The 25,373-nt window shown below is 38.6% G+C and overlaps 1 protein-coding gene across 2 annotated transcripts in view; it reads left to right on the top strand.

Moving 5' to 3' along the window:
- Nucleotides 1-25,373, top strand: part of cacna1hb (calcium channel, voltage-dependent, T type, alpha 1H subunit b) — a 117,530-nt gene that overhangs the window by 32,429 nt on the left and 59,728 nt on the right. For both annotated transcript variants that reach the window (XM_058770543.1, XM_058770550.1), the window contains exons 3-6: nt 5,619-5,730; nt 9,102-9,235; nt 17,475-17,572; nt 18,412-18,571. In XM_058770543.1, coding sequence (XP_058626526.1) covers nt 5,619-5,730; nt 9,102-9,235; nt 17,475-17,572; nt 18,412-18,571 — 504 coding nt within the window. The remainder of the gene's footprint in view (nt 1-5,618; nt 5,731-9,101; nt 9,236-17,474; nt 17,573-18,411; nt 18,572-25,373) is intronic.

The raw sequence follows: 25,373 nt of genomic DNA, 5'->3' as shown, positions 1-25,373 counted from the left end.
ACCTTTCAAGTCATAATAAACCTTAATCATAATAAACTTATCCCAACTGGACGAGGTCAGTCAAGTTCAGCGTAATTCATCAGAGTATATACCAGCTCTGTAAAAGCGAAGGCACCATTGCAGTAATTCATAAATAATTAGAGTGGTCCACACTTGTTCTTTCACGCTCTGTAGCTATGAGGCAACGGCAGGTTCCTTCAGTGAGGATATCACATGCAATTCCACAGAAACGAAATAAACGACTCTTTCTAATGCATGTCGATTTCATAGCTAATGACTGTAGCACTGTACAAACGTACTTCAAAAGGATTGCACATACTTGACCAGGGGTATATTATGTACAAGCGCTTACCGATTTTCCTTTCCTTTGAGCTGTGAAAATGTGTCATTGTGACAAAAAAAATTTAGAGGAAGCATACATTATATTGCTGGAAATCCCAATAATGAATACTTGGCACTAAAAAGAGAGCATCTTAGCAGCTCGGATAATTCTCCTTAGTTGTTCTAATTATTCAAGTCAAGTAATTAATCTTGCTCGCCATGTCATTCCCAGCAGAATTTCACTTAGATGCATTTTTGCGTTTGATCTTTTTCTCCTAAAACCTTCTTAAGGGCTCAACATGACAGGCGCAGTTCAGAGGTTCATGTTGCTTTATCACAATTCATATAAGCGCATGTGTGTCCGCGTGTCCTAGGGGAGTGAAACTGCTCTTTCCCACGAAGTTCCAGTGGGAGGTTCCCATGGTAACACGAGAATCGGAAGCTACCATAATTGGTCTCTTTTTTTTTCCGTCTCTGTTTTGTCTGGCTCTTGATCACAGTTGCTTTATCTGTCTTTTCCTCTCCTTTGTGTCTGTCTCTTCTCCTGTTTGCTCACCTGCCTCTTCAACACCAACTAATTTCATAAACTTGATGATTTAACACACAATGATTTAACACTTAAAATGATATTTACATCCCCAGGAGAGGCTGTAATTCTGCCAATAAACACTGAGCAAAGAATACGAACGTGTACTGTATATGATGCATTACACCACAAGTAATGGCCACGTAAATGGTATTATATTGCTTCGGTAACCACAAATCATGTCAACTCTGCATGATCATACTATAAAAACAATTAAAATATCACTCATATGATTGATAATGGACCACTAAACAGATTTATAACAGATCTATCTATCTATCTATCTATCTGTATCTGTGTGTGTGTGTGTGTGTGTGTGTGTGTATCCTCTTATTTTGGACTTTCAGATTGTTTTCCTATATCGCCTGGGCATGAAATGACCTTTTAAATATGTTGACTTGAAGTGCATGAAACCCACTGAGCCCTCAGCTTTTCAGCTGTCTTTTTCTTCACTTCACATTAAAAGCCACCAATCTGTTACTAAGCAACCATAGAAACAGTTGTGTATTATGGTTTGTTGGAGTAATCAGGATAATGAGCGTACGCGGTGTGTGTATACAGTATGTGCGCTTTGTTTATGTTTGGATTCAGATGCACCTCAAGAAGATAAAAATAAGCACATTGCATGCGCTTGCGCTAACACGATCCATCCACATGCAGCGATTACACACTGTCTGCACATGCACAGTCCTAGTTTTTCCCAGAATGCACTGTCTTAGACATGTCAATAAATAATTGCATACCAAAATTCATATCAAATTTGTTTCTAGATTCATATACAGTACCATTCAAAGGTTTGGGCTCAGTGTTTTTATTTATTTAATTTTTTTTTTAAAAAGAAGTCACTTACACTTATGAAGTTTGCACTTGTTTGATCAATAATAGTAAAAACAGTAATTTTGTGAAATATTATTACAGTCTAAAATAACTCTTTTGTATTTTAATGTATTTTAAAGTGTAATATATTCCTGTGATGCAAAGCTGAACTTTCAGCATCATTGCTCCAGTGTCACATGATCCTTCAGAAATCATTCTAATATGCTGATTTGCTGCTCAAGAAACATTTATGATTAGTATCAATACTAAAAACAATTGTGTGACACAACTGCATGAAAAATTCTCTGCACTATGAAATAAGTTTTTCAGTGCTGTAGGATCCCTGGAGGAATGAGGTTATGATCATATTGCCGGAAACCAAATCAGTGTGTTTCCAGCACATTAGGCGCTGGAGATCTCAAGAAATCTCATATCTGTGTTTTCAGCCATTATGTACTGGTGCCTTCTGCACTATTCTATGAAGAAGTCGAGGAGTACATGACTTTGAATTCCACTAATTTGATGCGAGGGTGAGTTGCTAATTTTTAAATGCGTTATGACAGAGTACTCCAGGCTTTCATTTGGCATTTTGAGTCTCTGGACTAAAGCATATCTCTGTGTTTATATTGTGTCAGTGTTATTTAAGGCAAGACACTACAGGTGAATACACCCTTAAAAATAAAGGTTTCAAAAGGGTGTTTTTGCAGTGATGCCATAGAAGAACCCAAAGAACCTTTCAGTGAGCAGTTCCTAAAAGAACCATTTTGAAGAACATTTTAAAAATCTAAAGAACCTTTTTCGACTATAAATAACTTTTTTCTGCATTCGAAAGGTTCCATGGATGTTCAAGGTTCTTCATAGAACCATTGATGCCAATAAAGAACCTTTATTTTTAAGAGTGTACTGTAGGGTGAAATTTTAGATAATGGATATCACCATACTTCCCCAGTTGATTAATCACAGTACATTAAGACAGCTGTTTTGTATTACAAAAGTAATACATAAGTTTTTAATACATAAGTATACGTTTTCTGAAATATGCAAATTGAGGCATTATCTAATTAAATGTGCACAAATTTGCATACATTTTGCGAATAAAAAAATCGGAACTTTGGATAAAGTCAAAAAAAAAAATTTTTTCTACGAATAAAAAAATTACATAATTTTTACATATTCCATAAACACCTTCAGAATGTATAAAAAAAATTCTGTTTCATTTTGTTATTTAACATATTCAATTTTACAAAGAAATGTGCAGCATTTCGTCTGAGAAATAATAAGACACTTTTTATTTTTGTCTTAAATCTCATTTTATAAAAAAAAAAGTGATAAAATCGGAAAATAAAATTGTGAAATCAGTATTGTGAATCATTACATCAGCAGAATTGACCATTAGCCTGAAAAAACCTTTAAAGTCTTGTCTTTAGTATTATTTTTATAGTATTTATTAATATTTTCAGTTTGAATAATTTTTGATTTTTATTTTCATATAAGTTTTAGTCATTTTGCTATGTGCTTTTATAATTTTTTATTTCATTTTATAAATGTTTCTATCTAGCTTTCTTTTTTTTTTTCATTTCAGTTTTAGTAATTTTAGTACTTCAGCTTTACCTAATTTCAATTATTTGCCAGTACAACATTTTACGTTTTCTTCTGACAGTTCTGATTTTTAAATTTAATATTTATGTTTAATTTGAAATTTTATATAGTCATCTTTATTTCAAGTAGTGAAAGGGAAAACAACACTGCAGTATTGGGAGAGATATTTGAAACTGTAGTTTGTTGTGCTACAAGATACACATAAATTAAAGTATAAGGATAGTTCGGCCAACGATGAAAATGAGGTCTTCTGCAGAACACAAAATAAATCTTTTAGACTACATAATAAAAATCTGTTTCAAAACCCTATTGGACCCCACTTATTTCATGGTATGGCCAAAAAAAGAGAGCCATGTTTCAAAATATCTTCTTTTGCGTTCCATAGAAGAAAGAACATCATTAAGTTTACTGGCCAACACTGGTTTGTGCATGTACACATGAAGTGATGGCAGTACTGCTTCTGGATTTGCAAAGATTTCCATCACCTTATTCATCTCATTTCTGTTCTCTATCGCCATCATCATTATCCTCCGCCGAAGTGGCATGAATGTGACCACAACAATCTTGAGGATGAGAGACGAGAGCTGGAGTTGTCTGTATGCATTAGTGTGGGCTCTGGATAAATGTTTGATGAGGGGAACGCTGTCCCAGTTCTAGCGAAAGGGAAGTCTGCTGGAATTCCAGAAGGGTTTCGGTAAGACAGAGACCCGAGGAAACAGCAGGGGCCTGATCACATCCCTCTCATCTGTTAGTACTGCTCTGAGACTCAAATGGATATAGTCTTTAGGGTTTAAAGAAGCTTTTTAAATCCTAATCGAGTTGTGGTGTTGTATCCTGATGTAAATGAGGATAATTGCAGGATTTAGGGTGGTGATTGAGATGGTGTGAACAGTGTGTTTCTGTGGCAGGTTTATGATTAATGAGGTAAAGCGGTTGGTCTGATCATGGTGCCTGTGGGGCTGAGTTTGGCTTTACAGTGGCAGGTATGTGTGTAGATCAGTGCACTGTAATGGGAAAATGTAATTGCAGTTTTTAATTAGACCCATATGAAAACAAAATGGCTTTATTGCATTTTATTACGTTGTATGGTTTATGGTCGCAAACAGGAATTGAGTATATTAAAAAAGACATTTTATTGAAGCAGGCATTATGATGGGTTTTTATGCAATCCAAATTCTATTATTTCAACCTTCTTGAGAACAAAATCAATTATTAATCTACAAATGTTGTACATTATTCATGCTCAGTTCCATCTATTTCACTACTTTTTTAGCTGTGTGTTAAAAAGCTATTCAATTCTGTTCTATTCTATCAGTTGGTGATGGGGAAATATTGCAGCTTTTCTCCAAACAGGATACAGTACAGTAATATAAGTGTTATGATGCAAATTATGCAATCATAAAATTAAAATAATTATGTAATGTAATTGTGCCCTTCTCTACGTAACTCTATTTTACTCTGCTTTGTTTCTTCTTTTCTCTACTGTGCTATACTGTTCAATATTTTTTTTAATTAATGATTAATTTAATTGCATTTATTAATTATTTTATATATATATATATATATATATATATATATATATATATAAATGATGTTCTTTTTTCATGGTTTCCATAAAAGTGTTATATTTTTATTTGTATATATATTTTTTAACATTGATAATAATAAGAAATGTTTATTGAACAGCAAATCAGCATTTTAGGATGATTTCTGAAGGATCATGTGACACTGAAGACTGACACTGAAGTAAAGGCTGCTGAATTTTTAAATGTATAAAATACATTTTTATTATTTTTAAAATCTTTACAAATAAATGCAGCCTTGGTGAGCATAAGAGGTTTTGTTGTAAAATAAATAAATAATAAATAAATAAATAAATACAATTTAAAATAAAATAAAATATTACTGACCCCAAACTTTTGAACTGTAGTGTATGTTTATGTTTTGCTTTGAACTGCTAAACTGTATTAAGACACTCCATTTTACTCAAGAAAGACCCCAAAATCAAGAGTAAATGAAAGCATTATATTTATGAGATAAACAGGTTTTGTTTAAAGCCACTTTTCTGTTTCTTCATGGTTGGCACTATACCAAAAATATAATAGCCTATTTTATTTTTCTTTTCTTTAGTTTTTTTTAATTTAGAAGATTTTTAGATTTGTGTAGTTAGTCTTTTGATAGAATAAAATCCCTTGACTCTAGTTCTTACACTGAAAACAAATGACTGCTGAATATAAAGGAATATTTGAACTCTTGATTTCCTTGTGAGCTGTATTTACCTTAACTGGAGCTCTACGTGGTTTGAGCGAGTCAGCATGCTGGTGATTCTGCTCAACTGCGTCACGCTCGGCATGTTCCAGCCCTGCCAAGACCTGGAGTGCCACTCTGACAGGTGCAGCATCCTGCAGGTAAGACACACTTACATAACACAGACACACGTGGATTCATTACCTAAAGACTTTAATCTATGTGATTCCTCAATTCTGCCTGTTGTTTTGATTGAATGGTAGGGGGAGGGGGGAGCATTTAAAATCACAAGCATGCAACAAATGCAAACAGCAGCATGAAGAATTAGACATTTACACCACATTTAAAATGTTCCATTGGATTACTTAAAACAAAATATCAAAGTGGTATTTGCAGAAATACGTATCAAGCAAGTGCAGTGATGACATATTTTGTAGGCTAAACCAGAAGTTAGCAATACTCTATGTGAGCTTGTTTCTGCCATAGGATAAAAAAGGTAATTATGACTTTTTATCTCACAATTCTGAAAAGAAGTCAAAAGCTTTTTTTTTTCTTCTTTTTTTTTTTAATCCTGTGGCAGAAACAAGCTTCCATATCATCCTGGTTTGCTTGACACAAACCCAATAGGATTTTTCCATTGGCTTTTAGATTTTTGCTAAAATTAGCTTTGTGACCAACAAAGTTTTTTGATTTTTCGCATTTTGTTCTTGATAATCTTCACAGATGAACACAACTAATTAGGCTAAATACAATCGTCAGAAGTAAAAAGTTAAATGTAGACCATAAATGAACTACATACGGTCACATGACTTCACCAACAATGCTTTCAGTCTTTATTTAAAACATTTTGGAATAGTTTGCAAGAGCATGATTATAAACACAATGAGTCTCTAAAAGAGGACTAGTGAGTAGATGAGTTTACCTGTCTGGCGGGATGTTTAATGTCCTCGGCAACCTCAGTCCCATTTAGCCACTTGTTAGTTTGCGACTTTTTCAAGAAAAGCTTTAAAAAAAATCATTATTACAGATGTATTTTATGATGTAGAATAAAACGTAAAAATACAGTATATTAAGCTTGTGTTAGCCACAGACCAGATTTCAGGCATTTTTCCAGAAACCCATTCAAAAAACCCACCGACTTCAGGACGATAAAACCAGAAGTGCTAACATTCTGAGTTGTTTCTGGCTTACAAAATAAATCATCCCTGCAGTGCTCTTTAGTTCGGGCCTATATTGTTTAAAATATATACAAAAGTTGTAACTAATTCTGAGAGTAGTCAGTGGATTGACTACTAATACAAATTAACTGAAGCCCTGTACAGTAAGGCCACGTCAGGTTCAATAGAGTAAGTGACATATATTAAACAAATAACTAGGATTAATAACTGTAACAATTTATTATACAAATCTATCAAAATCCTATCAAGAAACATTTCAATACAGAGCAGCGTGAAAGCGTTTATGTGCATCCCAAATGCCGTCAACTGTCAGTTCTTACAGAAACCCACAAGCAACACCGTGAAGCATCAGCGACAGACTCCAAAAAATATGCATCTGTAATCTCTCCAAAACAACTTGCAAATAACCCGTGGATCTGCATAATGACAGGAACATTGCTCACAACAGGCAATTTGAAGTCCGACAGAGATTGTCTTGAAATTTATTGTTGAAGTCGGTGAAATTTGTACACAAGTGCTGCTTTAAATGAGATCAATTAGGAGACTAAACCTGTGGTTACTCTGTTAGAACAGCTGTGTGAACTTGAGGGAAACCGACTTCAAACACCAGCTAATATATCACCTTGGGTGAAGTTAGTCAAAAGTAAATGATAAAAAAACGGTTTAGAAAAGTGATGTTAGTTCATTTATTTGCATACTCCACTTTTTTTGTCAAATTAAGGCATTTTTAGGTGCCTCTGCCATTCAGCAAACATTTGTTAGTAAATGTTTAATTTAGTTTACTTAATACAAATAAAGCAAAATAGCTTAATGTTTATTGTGAAGTCTTTTTAAAATATGTATCATATTTTCTATTGTGTAAAAAAAAGTAGTCCTTAAAGCTTGCTGGCAGTGCTGGGTAGATCACTTACAAATTGCAATCCATTACTGAATACTGATTAGTTAGTAACATAATTTAGGTTATTCATTTTGGTCAATGTATTCTGACTGCCTTTTAGATTACTTTTAGATTATTTTTCATCTAATTTACCATTAAGTTACCAATTACCAATTTTGATATAAAAAAGCAAGATAAAGAAAATATATATTTTTTTTTTTTTTTAATATATTAACATCATAAAATACATTAAATATTACATTATACCATGGGTTTCCTAAACTATGCTTAATACAGTTACTACCCAGACATGGGGCCTGTACCATGATGGTAGATGAACAAATTCAGAGTTATAGGATAAGTTTTGAGTTGACAAAGCCACTCCAATCTGGCTTTATTGGTACTATGATGCTGATCATCAGCTTTCTTTGTCAACTCAGGCTTTGATCCTGAGTTTGTGGAGCGCGTGCACATGAATGTGTGACATCAGCGGTGAACAGCCAATCACAAAACAGAGCAAGTGTGATTCACTTCTCATGAGAGAGCCAGCGAGATTCAAAACTCTTTTGAGTTTAAAGAATATGAGGAATTTAAACGCATTTCCACTGAAGTACTTGTCCATGAAAGAGGACAAATAAAGGAAATTATCTTGCTCTATCAGTGCAGTCACAAGTGAAACTTGTGAAGTTAGTTTATATAATTGATAATATATACTGATAGAGACTCAAACATGTAAGCCATTTTTAAGGGGTTATCTATTGATTCTATCCCTTATTTATATTACATATTATTTGTATATATTAATATTCATTTAAAATAAATGCTTTATAATAATTGTTAAACTAAAAGTGATTGTGTGTAATGGAGTAATAATAATATAAATCATATGTAAATTGTAATTAATTATCATATAAAGTCAGACAATTTTGTTGTATTTTTTTATTTATTTATTTTTTAAGGTACTTCATAGTGACCTTTAATTGAAAGGAAGAGCACACTGGGGGAGTGACTTTTTTTTGCATCAGATTGTGTCAATTTGCTCACATCTGATTGGTCCAATTTCAATTTGAGATCTCTAACCCAGAACATAACCTGCCCCGGAGCAGGTTAGCTGTGCAGTGTAAGTTACTATGGCAATGAACACAGCTAAAAGCCAAGCTACTTTCATGGTACCTAAAACCCAGGATTGGTGCAAACTAAACTGAAACTTACCTGGCTAGCCAGCTAAACCGGCTTCATGGTACAGGCCCCTGAACAACATATGTCAAGCCAAAATGCGATTTAAACAATTTCTTTCATTTTTTTCTACAGGGAATGTTTTTTTGTTTGTTTTTAGACTAACTGAACAAACCAGGTTTAAAGAGGAAACTTTTTTTAATTAGACCAGTATAAAAATGCACTTTAAATGAAATGACAGCTGTTTCACTTTTCTTAATGTAATGTATTCATGAGCGATGTGTGGTTCTTCTCTCCACAGGCCTTCGATGATTTCATCTTTGCATTCTTTGCTGTGGAGATGGTGCTCAAAATGGTGGCCTTGGGCATATTTGGTCCGAAATGTTACCTTGGCGACACCTGGAACCGCCTTGACCTCTTTATCGTCATGGCTGGGTGAGTGACAAATCACAAAGCTGAGAGTGCCACGCTCTGAAAATCTAAAAAGTCAACTATTAGTGTGCGATTCCTAGAATTTGATGAGTCATTAAACTCTTAACTATTACAGTGTCTGTGTATGTGTGTGTGTGTGTGTGTGTGTGTGTTTGTTTAATGTCAAATCCAGTTTTAATGTCAGGTCAAGTTCTAATGTCAAGTCGATGTGTCACAGCTAAGCTCATGAATGACAATTACCACCAGGCAAGTGTCTCTGTGTCTGTCTGTATCGTGTCTCTCTTGTCATTTGCGCTGTCACTGACACAGTGATTTGTAGTTTTCCTCTCTGTCCAAAAATCAGTTCAAGTGCCTGATCACTCATTAAAACGTTAATGTGCTCTTGAGTGAGCGAGGAAGCAACAAGTTGGTCATTAATTCGGACAAAGGTAACACATTTCTGGTGTACTGGTGTTTCCATTAGGCTTCTTAACTAGCTTAACCAGCTAGTTTTCCTTGGTCTTCCTATCAGTTAGGTGAAAAGTATGGCTAAAACAGTACTAAACCAACACTAACTAGTATATATATAGCATATACATTCATGTTGGCCTAAGATCTACTTTTCACTTTTCAGTGGGGAGAACATAATTTTTCTAAATCAATTTAGTGACATTACATATTCTCATGCTGCTGTGTTGCGTCATTTAGAGATCTTGTCGCACAGCTTGTGAGTTCGAGAGCAAGAAAGAGAAATTTTAAGTCTCTGTGTAGCATTCATGAAACAATTTAAACTGTCCCGTGGTTTATGCTTTAGAACTTTCTATACATCAAACAATCCTGAAAAAAGTATCAGAGTCTCCACAAAAGTATTGAACAGCATAACGGTTTTAAAATGTTTCTTGAGCAGCAAATCAGCATATTAGAATGGTTTCTGAAGCCAGTGTTGGGGGTAATGCATTACAAGTAACGCGAGTTACATAATATTACTTTTTTCAAGTAACTAGTAAAGTAACGCATGACTTTTTATTTTATAAGAAAATATCTGATTTACTTTTCCCATTTATTGACTGACAGTGCATTGTGTGAACATGATGTTACTGTAGTTCTAGACTAAATGTGATTGTGCATTAATTCACCCCACTCGCAAAAAAACTGATTTAGTATTCATCAGAATGAATTAAAACAGTGAAATGCAAACTCAGAATATGACGCAAACCTGCAATAATTACATATGTTAAACAACACGAATGTTTATAATCCCATTTTATTAACCAATGCCTTTGCTGCTGACCTTTGATGATCCAGTTAAACCATACTAATAAGCAAAAATGACTTTAGATAAACTAACAATTGTGCTTCATTTTTTTTGTTTTTTTTATTGCTGAAGAGTGTTGAACCTTCTTCTCCTGTATTCTACTGTACAGACGTGAATTTACTTTTCCTTCAGCCTGAGGTTTATTCATTACACATTTTGGTGTGAAAGGGCTTTTACATTTGCTATAAATAGAACTTGTATTAAAAACAATCAAGCCCTGCTCATATTTAAAGTGTAACGTAACATTACTTTCCATAAAAAGTAACGAAATTAGTTACTTTTTTAGGAAGTAACGCAATATTGTAATGCATTACTTTTAAAAGTAACTTTCCCCAACACTGCATGTGACACTGAAGACTGGAGTAATGATGCTGAAAATTCAACTTTACATCAAAGGAATATTACTTTTGAAAATATATTATGATAGAATTCAATTGCAATAGATTAAATTGTAATAATAATCACAATTTAACTGGGTTTTTTTCATCAAATTAATGCAAACTTTAGAATGGTAGTGTGAGGATAAATACTGCTGCTTATATATATATATATATATATATATATACACACACAGTCATGGCCAAAAATATCGGCACCCTTGGTAAATATGATCAAAGAAGGCTGTGAAAATTAATCTGCATTGTTAATCCTTTTGATCTTTTATTTAAAATATTTTTCACAAAAATCTAACCTTTCATTGGATAATAAGAATTTAAAATGGGGGGGGAATTTAAATCTCAAATACACGTTGGACACAATTATTGGCACCCCTAGAAATTCTTATGAGTAAAATATCTCTGAAGTATATTCCCATTGATATTCACAATTTGGTAACACTTTATTTCGATAGTCCACTTTAGACATTTTACTAACAGGAAGTAACTTTGCAACTACATGTCAACTAGCAGTCATTAGAGTATTAGTAGAGTTTCTGCTTAATAAGGCTGTGCAATTAATCGTATTCGATTATCATGCGCATCTCGTCAGTAAAGCCGGTTTAAATCGCCTTCGATTATGAACGCGGTTTAGCGTAGCTTGTCAGTGAACTACGGCTCTGTGTATTAACTGCCGCTCCATCTGAAAGCAGGTGATGGTGATTTACTGCCAATCAGGAAACTGGCTTTACTGACGAGATGCGCATGATAAATCGAATACGATTAATTGCACAGCCCTACTGCTTAATATCTTCTAACACTTTATTTTGATGGGTCCACAACATACTAAATATGAGAAATTTTGCAAGTATATGTCAACTTATTCTACGAAACCTAAACCTACCCCAACAGTCTACTCGGAGTGTTAGTAAACATGTAGTGGCAAATTCATGAGAATTAGTTGGCATGTAGTTACAGAGTTACTTATAGTTAGTAGAATGTCTAAAGTGGACTATCAAAATAAAGTGTAACCCACAATTGACCACTCCAGGGTGATTATGAACATGAAATGATCCAGCCATGGCTTCCTGTTTCACAGAAATATAAATAGGAGAGAAAACAAAGCTTAAATCAGCCATCACAATGAGAAAAACCACAGAATATATTTCTGATGTGCAGCAAAAGATAATTGAGGTCAAACAGCACCTACATCACCACATGTTGTTTGGGAGGGTTTCAAGAAAAATTCTCCTAGCTCATCCAAAAACAAGCTCCAGCATATTCAGTTATGAGATACTACTGGAGCGTCAAATGGGACTGGATTCTATGGTCAGATGAAAAAAAAAAAAAGATGGGTTTGGTGAACACCGGAATAAAAAGTACCCCATGTGTACAATGAAATATACTGCTGTATTTTTGATGTTGTGGGCCTATATTTCTGCTGGAGGTCCTGGACATCTTGTTTAGACACATGGCATCATGGATTCCATCAAATACCAACAGATAAAGAATCAATAAGTGACTGACTCTATTAGAAATCTTATAATGGGCCATGTTTGGATCTTCAAACCGTACAATAATCCAAAAACAAACCTAAAAAAAATAAATAAAACATTTTTAATAAAGGGTCACTGAACACAAAACCAAGCTTCTGCTATGGCCATTCCAGTCCTCTGACTGGAACCCTATAGAAAATGAGTGGGGTGAACTGAAAAGAAGCAGCACCAACAACATGGAGCTGGGAATCTAAAGGGTCTGGGGTGATTCTGGATGAAGGAATGGTCTCTGAGCTCTTGTCAGGTGTTCTCTAACGGTCAGCGAATACTCAGGAGACAAGGATGCGTGATGAAACGACAGGTTTATTGACGAAGGAGTCAGGAGAATTCAGGTCAGCAATCCACATGGGAAACAAACGGTTTGCAGGCAAGACTGAGAGGCTTAGCTAATCGAAGTAACGTCCTGTTCCTTCTTCCAGATGAGCCACAGGGAATGGTGGAGCGCTGGAGCACGGAGAGGTGGATTACCTCTCTGTGCTCCAGCGCTCCACCATTCCCTGTGGAGCTTAGCAGGAGCTTGCCGGTAAGCAAACATACAGGGAGTCAAGCAAGTCAGCAATGAAGCTACGAGACCAGACAGTGAAAGCAGAGATAAAGGGAGCTTGACTGGCAGAGACAGGTGGAAGGGATTAGTAGGCAGGTAAGAGTGACCTGGTTAACGTGATGGGCGATGTGGCTGAATCCCTGACAGTACCCCCTCCTCCACGGGTGGCTCCTGACGCCCGCACACAGCAGCGAGGATGGCCACGACCTCTGGGCGCTGGCCGATCAGGGTGACTGTGATGGTACTCAGCCAACAGGGAAGGGTCCAGACCATATCCTTCCCAATCGATAAGGTACTCCAAGTGACCGCCTCGTCGCTGGGTGTCCAGGATCTCTCGGATCTGGTAGATTGTGGGTTCCCCGATGATTTCGGGAGGAGGAGGTACTTCAGATACCACGGGACCTGAGGCAGAGGGAGAGAAGGGTTTGAGTAACGAGACATGGAAGGATGGATGAACACGATACTGGGCTGGAAGAGTTAACAGGTAAGCGACTTCATTGATCTGCCTCTGGATGGTAAATGGACCTATATAGCGAGGACTCAGCTTCTTGCTAGGCAGGCGAAGACGCAAGTCCTGAGTGGACAACCATACCTTATCCCCTGGGCAATAGACGGGAGTAAGGGAATGTCTGGTGTCTTTGTGTCTACGCACTGCCTGCTGAAGGTGGACATGAGCTGAGTCCCACACTCTCTCGCTCACTCGGAACCAGTGGTCCACAGCTGGAACTTCAGATGGTTCCTCCGTCCAGGGAAACAGAGTATGCACTGGAAAGGTGTTAATCCTGTGGTGGGTTGATTCAGAGAGTTTTGCATACTCGGCCCAGGGTAGGAAGCGGTTCCAGCGGTGTTGGTTGTTGTGACAGTATGACCGCAGATACCTCCCGATTTCTTTAATCTTCCGCTCAGTCTGGCCATTAGTTTGAGGGTGATAACCAGAGGAAAGGCTGATGGCAACGCCTAGGAGCTTGAAGAATGATTTCCAAACCCGGGATATGAACTGGGGCCCACGATTGGAGACGATGTCTTTAGGAAGACCGAAGTTGCTGAAGACCTGATGGAATAAGGATTCTGCAGTCTCTAAGGAGGTGGGTAAACCCTTGAGGGGAATTAGTTTACAGACTTTGTAAAATCAATCAACTACTACTAGGATGCAGGTATAGTTGTCTGAGCTGTGGAGATCTGTGATGAAATCGACTCTGATGTGGGACCAGGGTCTACGGGGAGTGGGACCAGTTTTCCAGAAGGTAGGTGATGTGGTGATTTGGACATGGTACAGACTGAGCAGCGGTGGACATACTTGGAGACATCATGGGCCAGACTGGGCCACCAGTACCGAGCTTGGAGGAGCGAGAGAGTTCGCTGGCTGCCTGGATGTCCAGAGCCCGGTGAAGCATGAAGTACATAGGTCTTCCCTTCTGGGCCTCCCAGTGGAGCAGGTTCAGTAAGAGTGGCGATGCGGATCCGTTTGTCCAATTGCCATTGAATGGGGCTGACTACGATGGCTGGAGGGAGAATCGGCTCAGGTGCTGTGGGACTGTCAGGCTGATGAAGAGACGGAGTCTGCTTTGACATTCTTGTTACCAGGATGGCAAGTGATGGTGAAGTTGAACCGAGTGAAGTACAAGGCCCAACGGGCTTGGCGAGAGTTGAGTCATTTAGCATCCTGAATATAGTCTAGATTTTTGTGATCTGTGATTACAGTGAATGGGTGTTGTGCTCCCTCCAGCCAGGGACACCACTTTTCGAGTGCCAGTTTAATGGCCAGCAACTCCCTGTTCCTGATGTCATAATTCTGCTCCGCTGGGCTAAGCTTCTTGGAGTAGAACACACAAGGGTGGAGGAGAGGAGGCTCTCCGTGGTACTGAGACAACACCACTCCCACCCCAGTGGTGGAGGCATCCACCTCTACGACGAAAGGGAGTTGGGGATCCGGGTGTTTGAGGATGGGAGCGGTGCAGAAGGCGCTCTTCAGCTTTTCAAATGTGGTGGTGACTTCCGGGGTCCAGGACAGAGACTTGGGCTGATGGCGAAGCAGGGATGTGATGGGGGCTGTGATGAAGAATCCTAAGAAACGTTGAAGTTCTTTGATAGACTGGGGTTGGGGCCAGGTGCTGATGACTTGAACCTTCCCCTGGTCCATTTGAATTCCTTCACGGTTGATGTAACCCAGGAACTGGACAGTGGTCTTGTGGAACTCACATTTTTCGAGTTTTAGGTACAGCTGATGCTTTCTCACCTGTTGGAGGACCCGCAGAACGTGGTGGCGATGTTCGGCCAGGTTCTGGGAGTAGATAAGGATATCGTCGATGTAAACGATCTGCAACAGAATGACTTGGGGTGAGTAGTTGGACTGTCAACAATTTCAAGGTAGACACAGCTGGATCTATGTGGAGGGTACTCACTGCTGGGCGTGGTGGATGAGTGGGACAGGCTTGAATGAAATGACCGGAGGATCCACAATACAAGCAGAGACCGGATGACAATCATCTTGCTCCTTCCAAGTGAGATGTTTGGATGCTAGTGAGTCTGGTGGCATCCATCTGCATCGGTTCTGGTGCTGGGTAACCGGCAGTGGGCAGGGCTGGTGGAAGAGCGGTGTCGGAGTGACAGGCCATGATGCGCTGAGAGATCCACCTGGCTCGCAGCATGAAATTCTCTAATCCCACAGTGTCATGGTAGATCGCCATTTGCGTGCGGATCTGTGAATCAAGCCCTTGGTGGTAGGCAGTCAACGGGGCAGCCTCATCCCAACCGCTCGAGGCTGTGGAACTGCAGTGTAGTCACTCAGTCGATCTTCCTTGGCGTAAGCGGATGAGCTGATAGACTGCCCAAAAACTTCCTTGAAATGAGCCACAAAGGCGTCGAAGGAGTTAATTAGGCTGCTTTGCAAATTCCATATAGCCCACAGCAGCGCACGACCAGACAGGAGAGAGAGCAAGAAGGCCACCTTAGCGCTTTCCGTGGCGAGACCTGGAGCTGAAAACCGCTACATTCCACCACCTCGCCCCAGTAAGCAGACGGTATGGCCATGGGACTGGCAGAGGCAGATGGTGGAGTGGGGATCAGTGTGAGGGAGGCTCGGAGAGCACTGACGAGCTCGTCAAAAGCGTCCGCCGGATCGGATCGATGGAGATCCATTCTGTTTGTGCGGTCTGGTCTTTTGTCAGCGAATACTCAGGAGACACAAGGATGCGTGATGAAACAACAGGTTTATTGACGAAGGAGTCGGTAGACTTCAGGTCAGCAATCCACATGGGAAACAAACAGTTTGCAGGCAAGACTGAGAGGCTTAACTGATCGAAGTAACATCCTGTTCCTTCTTCCAGATGAGTCACAGGGAATGACAGCTCGCTGGAGTACAGAGAGGTAATCCTAGCAGGAGCTTGCCGGTAAGCAAACATACAGGGAGTCAGGTAAGTCAGTAATGAAGCTACAAGACCAGACAGTGACATAGAGGGTGAAAGCAGAGATAAAGGGAGCCTGATTGGCAGAGACAGGTGGAAGTGATTATTAGGCAGGTGAGAGTGACCTCGTTAACGTGATGGGCGGTGTGGCTGAATCCCTGACACTAACCTCATCAGGCATTATAGGAGAAAATTTAGAGCTGTTAAACAAGCAAATAGAGGTTTCAAAAAGTATTGAATAAAAGGGTGCCGTTAATTGTGGCCAATGTGTATTAGAGAAAAACATTTATTTCATAATGATATTTCCCCCCCCCATTTTAAATTCTCATTATCCAATGAAAGGTTAGATTTTTGTGATTTTTTTTTAATAAATTAACAATGCAGATTGATTTTCACAGCCTTCTTTGATCATATTTAGCAAGGGTGCCGATATTTTTGGCCATGAGTGTATATGTGTATATATATACAGTATATATATATATATATGTATATGTTTATGTATATGTATGTATGTATGTATGTGTGTGTGTATATATATATATATATATATGTATTGTGTTAAATGTAAATAAAATCGATATCACATTAATTCCAATATCATAATATTAATTATCTGCCTGTTTATTTTTATTCATACATTTTAATTTTATTTATAAATAATTACATTTATTTATGAATTTTTATTAATATAATACATTATATTGAATGCCATTGAATGTTTGAAAAAATATGTTATATTATATTATATTGTATTGTATTGTATTGTATTGTATTGTATTGTATCAATTGGTTACATGTTATAATTATAATGTCTCTGAAAGTTATCAAATGGTTGAAAACATATTAGTATGATTTTAATATTATTTTATTATTTTATATTATATTTTGAGTTGATTGATATATTATATAATGTCATTATCAAAATATATATTATATACATTTTAAAATATATATATATATATATATATATATATATATATATATTACTTCATTATTCTTTAATATATATATTTCCTTATTGTGTTACATTTCAAGTTTGTTAAAGTGAATTTCTCTTGCTTATGTTTTAGGATGTTGGAGTATTCTTTAGATGGTCATAACGTTAGTTTCTCAGCCATCAGAACTGTGCGGGTTCTCAGACCATTACGAGCCATCAACAGAGTTCCCAGTGAGTACTGTTTTCCCTCTCTTTGTTTCCATGTGTATATCTTTCCCGTTTCTCTCTTAGTGTCACTGTTTTACAACCCAGCTATTGATTTGAAGCAAATGATCTGGAGTTGGTCTGAAAAAAAAAAAACGTGCCTGCTGTATTTATAGAATCACACACGCACAGAGTAGACAAGACTCCCATGATGTATTAACATGGTCACTGACACTGATTGTTGCAGTTAAGTGCCCACAATCCAACATCATATAGTTGATGGACCACAAAAAATACACAAACACTCACACACACATGCTATTAGTCCTCAGAGAGGAGCTGGTGTATGTTACAGTCATGGATAGAGTCCAGCAGTGAAAGTAAGTGTCTGTTTTGTTTAATGTAGACTGAGACAGTAAATTCTTGACATTCACGGATACTCTTACCATTTATAGCTCACTCTTTTTGTCAACACATACCAAATAAGTTTGTGTGTGTGTGTGTGTGTGTGTGTGTTCAGCAAAGCAGTAATAGATTTTGGACTCAGTGAGGAGTGAGAGCCCGTGGCTGTTAAGTTTCCAATTCGATTATTCTCAAACCACCAAGCTTTAGCCAAAGCCCTGCAAGTTTGAGTTTGTTTGTGTGTGTGTGTGTGTGTGTGTTTCTTGGCTCAATTACTGAATACACATCAGACACTGAGAAAATGTGTTCATGAAGTGTGTGAATGTCAGATCAGAGTCATCAAAGTTAAATGTAACACCACAGTCTTGTCTGTAAACGTGTCTAGTGAACCTCGATGGCTTTGATGCTTCATTGCACATGTTATTAAATGCGCGTTCGTGACATCATGTATCTCTGTGTCGTAGGTATGCGAATCCTGGTGACGTTGCTGTTGGATACTTTACCGATGCTGGGAAATGTCTTGCTGCTTTGTTTCTTTGTGTTTTTCATCTTCGGGATTGTTGGCGTGCAGCTGTGGGCGGGGCTTCTGCGCAACCGTTGCTTTTTTGACAGCAACGTCAGAATGTAAGTGCAAAAGCGGTGCTTTTTAATGCAAGCTATTCAATACAATGCAATTGCAGGGTTCGCAAAATTGCTGCTGCAATCATAAATGCTCTGAAACCACATGGGTATGTTCCTCAGTGGAACCTGTTTATGTTGTGTCAACAGATGGAACAATGACTTTTGGGGGGCCTTGAAGGCCACTATCCAGGTTTTAATGAGTTTATTGGATTTACACTATATTACTGTAGTAAATTATATTAACTCATCCCTCAGTTTGTAAAAAACAAAGAACCAGCATGTACAGTAATGCACTTACAGTACAATGGAAGCTTGTGAGGCAAGTGTGCTGGAGGCTTTAAATCAATAGTTCACCCCAAAATGAAAATTTTGTCATTTACTTGCCCTCACATTGTTCCAAACCTGTATAAATTTCTTTCTTCTGTTGAACACAAAAGAAGATATTTTGAAGAAGGTTGGTAACCAAACAGTTGCTGATAGCCATTGACTTCCACATGTAACCCTCCCCAGCTGGGTACACTCAAATAATGCCTTGACAGGAGCCCTGGTATCCCAGTAGTCGTAAGCAGTAATGATTGGTCCTTTCCCTGAAAATTGGATAGGCAGATACTACAAGAATAATTTGTTATTAAGAGCGGTGCCTCCATTGACAAAACCTATACTCCCGCGTGTTTGAGAGTAATAGAAAACAGATTGACAAAATTAAAGTTCTAATAAACCCTGAAGTTTATTGAATAAAACAATTCCCAAAAAAACAAACTAGTGACAGAATCACATGAATAGGGTCTATCAAATCAACACATTGATAGAAATGTAAATTGTCAAAGGAAAATCAAGATACACTCCACACAATGTTACTATATTCAAATACTTCACCCTTTAAGAGACAAATAAAATAAAATAAATTAAATTAAAAATAAAATAAAATAACCAAATATAGTTGAATCAAATAATGAAACATCAGTTACCTCAAATACAATGAATCACTCTTATTCAGAAACAATTGGTACTCACTGGGAAACAGAAATTACTCTTAAACTGACTAGTTGTCACAGTGCACAATGGGGAGGAACGAGGAACAAAGAGACAAGGAGTAACTTCAAAATAACAGTCTTTAATTCAAACCAACAGGGCAAGACATGGCAGGGCAGACACACAGGAACACCGGGAGTAGACCAGATGAAAAGGAACTGAACAGGAACTAAATACAGATAATTAACACACACAGCTGGACGAAATCATAATCAAACTTAACAAGGGCAGGAAAAACCATATAAGAACACAAGAGGGCGGGAAACACACGACAGAGGACTGACATAACTCCCCCCAGGGAGGGTGGGCGCTCAGGACAGACATGGACAGGATGACAGGACAGGGGCCTCCAGAGTAGAACAGACAGTTCGGGGCACTATGGCAGATCAGGGATCTCAGGAGGCCATGGCGGTGCAGGGAGCACAGGAGGCCATGGCGGGTTGTCTTCGGGGCCATGGCCTCGGTCCCCTCGGCCCGACCCCTACAGCCAGAACCCTTCTACCCCCCCCCCAAAAAAATCCATGGGGCAGCTACGGGGTATCAGGAGCCCTCCGGGGCTAAACACACAGAACACAACAATCCACAGGAGCAGGAAGCCCTCCCTCCGTGGGCTAGGCTCAGAAGCTGAGGTCCATACTGGGCATGACGTGGAGTCAGGGGCCCTCACAGGGTTGCCTCAGGAACCGCTTCCACTTCCGGGACAGGAGAGGCAGGGCAGCTGGGAATGGCTTCCACGGCCATGACTAGAGGAGCCGCCTGCCCCAGACGAGTCTCCATGGACATGACAAGACAAGACTGGATTAAAACTGCTCCTGTGGACACAACACAACTTTAAAATGACTCTGGTAAGGGGCTGGATCCTGCACTGGACTCTGGTCAGGACACTGGGAACGGCACTCCTGGCCGTCACTACGGAATGGCCGGTGGGCTTGGGGGAGCCACGGCTGGTGGACTTGACTTCGGAGCGGCCGGCGGGCTTGAGGTAGCCACAGCCAGCAGATATGAGCGAGCGGCAGCCAGCAGATATGAACGAGCGGCAGCCCGCAAACTTGACTGATGAGAGGCCGGCGGGCTGGACAGATGATCGGCTGACAGACTTGACTGATGATGGACCAGCAGGCTTGAGTGAACCACGGCCAGCGGGCTGGAGAGAGCCGCGATTGGCGGGCTGACTTCAAAGCGGCCGGTGAACTTGACTGATGCGCGGCCATCGCATCAGTCGCGGGCTAGAGCAGGAAGACGAGCGGTGACTTCCATGCCGCGGGGGAAACACAAACAAAAACTATCAAAAAACAGAAAACAAAACGGTGAAAAGGGGTGCCGCTTATGTTCAGTTTAGGTCTGGTCTTCTGTCACGGTGCACACAGCGGGGAGGAACAAGGAACACGGAGACAAGGAGTAACTTCAAAATAACAGTCTTTAATTCAAACCAACAGGGCAAGACAAGGCAGGACAGACACACAGGAACACCGGGAGTAACGAGTAGACAAGAAACTGGAACTGAACAGGCAGGAATTAAATACACAAGATAGTTAACACACACAGCTGGACAAAATCATAATCAAACTTAACAAGGACAGGAGAAACCATATAAGGACACAAAAGGGCGGGAAGCACACGACAGAGGACTGACACTAGTATGAAGTCAAACGATTCTCTTCAAATGAACTTGTATGAAACACTATTAATCTTACTCATTTGTACCTCCTATGGACTCTCAAATGAACTTGTTTCCCACAAACAGAATCGTTAATAATCAGCTCACATCTTACAAATGTTAATGGTCTACCTCCTTTTGTTTAAATTAGTCAAAACACTCAATACTGCAATAACGGAAGTGAAAAACCTAAACTCAGTCTCTGAAACCATACACGTAAAGGGCCTCAAATCGTTGGTGCACTTTTCTCCAAAACCTTCGATGTCAACAAACTTCAGTCAGACTGTACTCACAAATCCTCCGTATATACATGTGTAAAGCTTGACGGTAGTCCAGGGTCCTGAAGAGTCCACTTGCACATGGAACCGTCCGAACGAACAATCTCTCGAGTCGCAATGGTGCATGAAATCAGTCCTCCGACAGGCCATGGTGAATCCGGCGAACAGATCACTCCACTCTGCGCTTGAGCTGGACAAAAAATTCTCTCTGCTATCTGCTCAAAATGTCTGATCGCATCGTAGCAAAACGGACCAACCACTCAGGACAGAGAGCACAAAGATCAATTAATGTCCGTGCAGTCACTAATATTGAAGTCCAAAAGGAATGACGCACCTGTTTTTCCCCATTACCTATTTTTTTTTATTCCCTCCCCTTGCCAGCTTCCCAATGGAAGGGAACTGTCCATCAATCACTCACAGTGAACATTTGCATTGGGTAAAGCAGGTACAATTAAATTTCAACACACTTTACAGAACTTCATATACACAATTATTACAAAGCTTACATTGACCTAAATTTTAAACACGTTTCTTTTCTCTAACCAGAGAAGAAAGCGATAAAGAAAAAGAAGAAAAATAAAAATAATTTTGATACAAATATAAACTTGATATTTTGCCAGTGTTTTTTTTTTTTTTTTTTTTTAATGTATAAATCCTACATTTTCAAGGGTATTTTTTTTCATACTATGGAAGTGAGGCTACCAGCAAGAGTTTGTTTACCAGCTTTCTTCAGAGTATCTTCTTTTGAGGGTGACTAAATTATGACAAAATTTTCTTTTTAGGATAAACTATCCATTTAAAACATTAATATGAAGTTTTTATTTTAAAGGTGCCATAGAATGCATTGATACAATATTTTAAATTGTTCTCTGATATCTACATAGAAGGTATGTGGCTTAGGTAAGGGCAAAAAATCTCCAGAAATGGTTTTACGTTTCCATTTACAACCCTAGGATTTGTCCCTAGAATGAAATGGTCTGTTATTACCTTATTTGGAAGCTCTGCTCTAATTGGCTGTTTCACAATGCAACTCATTTCAGTAGCTTACAGGAAGGAAACACAAAATATGTATTTCAATACTTTCTTGCGCAGTTATATCGCTTTTGTAATTATACTGTAAATAAAATGCAGGCATCAGGGAGCCGCTATTAATATGCTGGGCATTGAAACTGCTTTGAATGCACAATCACTTTTTAGTTTCACTTTCACTTTCGAGATTTGCGATCGCACGTGCTGTTTATACTATGGAGCAGCAGTACGTACCACACATTTTACAAGATCAGATGCTTGTCAGTGGTGCTCAGGATCTGTAAATCATTCGCCATCATCCTCAGTCATCTCTCCTTACTCTGTTTATGTGGTAAGTGAAATCTTATGTACTGTAATGTAACAGGCTACCGCTAGCAGCTAACCATGTCCCATTAGTGGCTCGTGTTATTTTATTAGAACGTGTTATTTGATTTCTGTGCCTTTCTGAAAACAGACACCAACCCATCCCTGCAATTCACATCCCCTGCACAGCCTGGAACATAACATTTATTTCCATGATCTGCCATTTTCTCTGTTGTCATCGCTTGTTTCTTCACAATACCTGCAGAACTTCTGATGATTCGGCTGTGTAGGTTCGGCTGGCCTAGAACATGGGCGGGTATATGCAAATGTTGGGGGCGTAACTATTAGTGATCCCGACTGTAACGTTACAGTCGGTGTTATGTTCTGATTTGCCTATTTTTCAGTGGTCTTTTGCATTCACAAGATTTACATAAGAAGGAGGAAACAATGGTGTTGTTACGGAGTAACCAGAACGCGAGTCGTGCGGATCCATCTGCAGAACTTTATTCAAAGGCATGGTCATGAAACAAGCATGGGTCGATACACAGCAAACAGATACAGATGAGGCAAAACAAAGAGTATTCCTAGAACAAGCATGGGTCTTCGATCGGTGAACAGTATCCAAAAGGGCAAGGCAAAGAGAGATAATCCAGGTATGCAAGCAATAATCCAGGCAGGGGCAAATACAATCCGATACAGCAAGACAAAGGGTTGAAACCAAGATACACAGGCTAGAATGAAAACAGGCAAGGCAAGACTATGACTATGAAAACTACATTGGCTCCGTAAGGTAGCTATCAGCTAGGGTAGCGATATGTGCTTACAATACTCGGCGATCTGACTGAGGATGTACATGGCTTATGTAAGGAATCAGCTGTGTAATCAGTGGAATTAGCTGTGTGTGTGTCATCAGTGCAATGGATGATGGGAACTGTAGTCCGGGGGTGAAGTGCAACAGTAGTGTAGTGCAAGAGTCCATGTGGTGAGTGGGTGACCTCTGGTGGTGAGTGAACGGAAGTTCATAGACCGGATTCTTGACAGGTGTTTGAGGCTCACGGTATGTCATTTCCATGTACAGAACTGTTATTATTCAACTATGCCAAGGTAAATACAGTTTTCCATTCTATGGCACCTTTAAATAAGTTTCATTTTTAAATTGTCCTTTGAATTGCCTTAAAATGTATGGTTATGATACTGCTGTAATTCACATGGGTTGTCTGGGGTTAGAACGAGTTTTTAATGTTTCTGAAAATCTCTTATTCTCACCATGGCTGTATTTATTTAATTAAATTTAATACAATTGCATGCAGTAAAAAAGTAATAATGTAAAATATCTTCACAATTTAAAATATATTTTTTTAATTAAAATGTTTAATTTTAGTTAAAAATTTAATTTATTCCTGTAATAGCAAAGCTGAATTTTCAGCAGCCATTCGGTGTCACAGGATCCTTCAGAGATCATTCTAAAAAAAAGTGTAAATCTTTTGTAAGACTTTATAGACCATTGAAATTTGTGCTTCTTCACACACACACGCACACAGTACAGTTTTTCCTTTGTTTTCACAAACTGAGAGACACGTGAAATATTTTTGTGTGGTAATAGACCTGGAATTACCTTTTTAATGAGGAATTCGTCTAAGAAGGATATATATTTTCTCAGCAGATTACAGCAAAGCCAAAGATAAATGTTGCATTATATTGTTTTGTGCATGCTGACACAAGATATCAATTCTCGCATTATATATGCCATAAGGGCCTCATTGATTATAAAGAGTGTACAAAGTAAAGAGTTGAATAATGAGTATCCATAAGGCAGTTTGCACCAGTGAATCATTTTGACAACTGTCCACCCTGATGTACTGCATACCAGAAAGCCAGAGTGCTAAAAGAAGCCTTGACCCGTTCAGGTGCATCGCTGCTTCTCTCCAGCTCCCTCCCCAAAGCCCAACACTATCCAAGCAACGTCTGTTACAATAATGCTTCTCTCACTCAAATTATGCTGCCCTTTTAAAAATCCAGCTCTCTTGTGCATACAACATTTATTGCGTTGTCTGTCAAAAACCACTTACAATATCCACTTCAGTCTACGTGCATCTGCTGCTATCTGCATTCAAAACTCAAAAGAATTGGCCTTTACTTCAGAAAAGTCTTGTTTCTCATTGAAACTTTTTTTGTCATTCTACAAAGCAGCTGCATTGTTAATAACTTTAACAACACATAACTCATGTCAACTTTTTCTAAACTTTACTGTATTTTAACATAGTTATTTTTCTTCTTTTTTATGTGGATGCCTTTTTGACCTGTTCTTGCTGTATTGGCAAATATTCACATTCCATGAAAACCAAATAAAAGGTAGCATTTGATTTTGTATTAACCCTGTTACCATAATATGTTTCCTTTAAAGTAACAAAATTTACAGCATTTCCTTTAAAGAAGTAAACAGCTACTGTCTCCTATTTTTAACTTTTAAAAATTCAACCGTTACCATTATTTTGTTTAACAAACT

The sequence above is a fragment of the Onychostoma macrolepis genome, chromosome 01 (genome assembly GCF_012432095.1).
Source record: "Onychostoma macrolepis isolate SWU-2019 chromosome 01, ASM1243209v1, whole genome shotgun sequence".
In the NCBI taxonomy this organism is placed as follows: Eukaryota; Metazoa; Chordata; class Actinopteri; order Cypriniformes; family Cyprinidae; genus Onychostoma; species Onychostoma macrolepis.
Note: the sequence above shows the minus strand (reverse complement) of the source record. Positions and strands in the feature narration are given on the sequence as shown.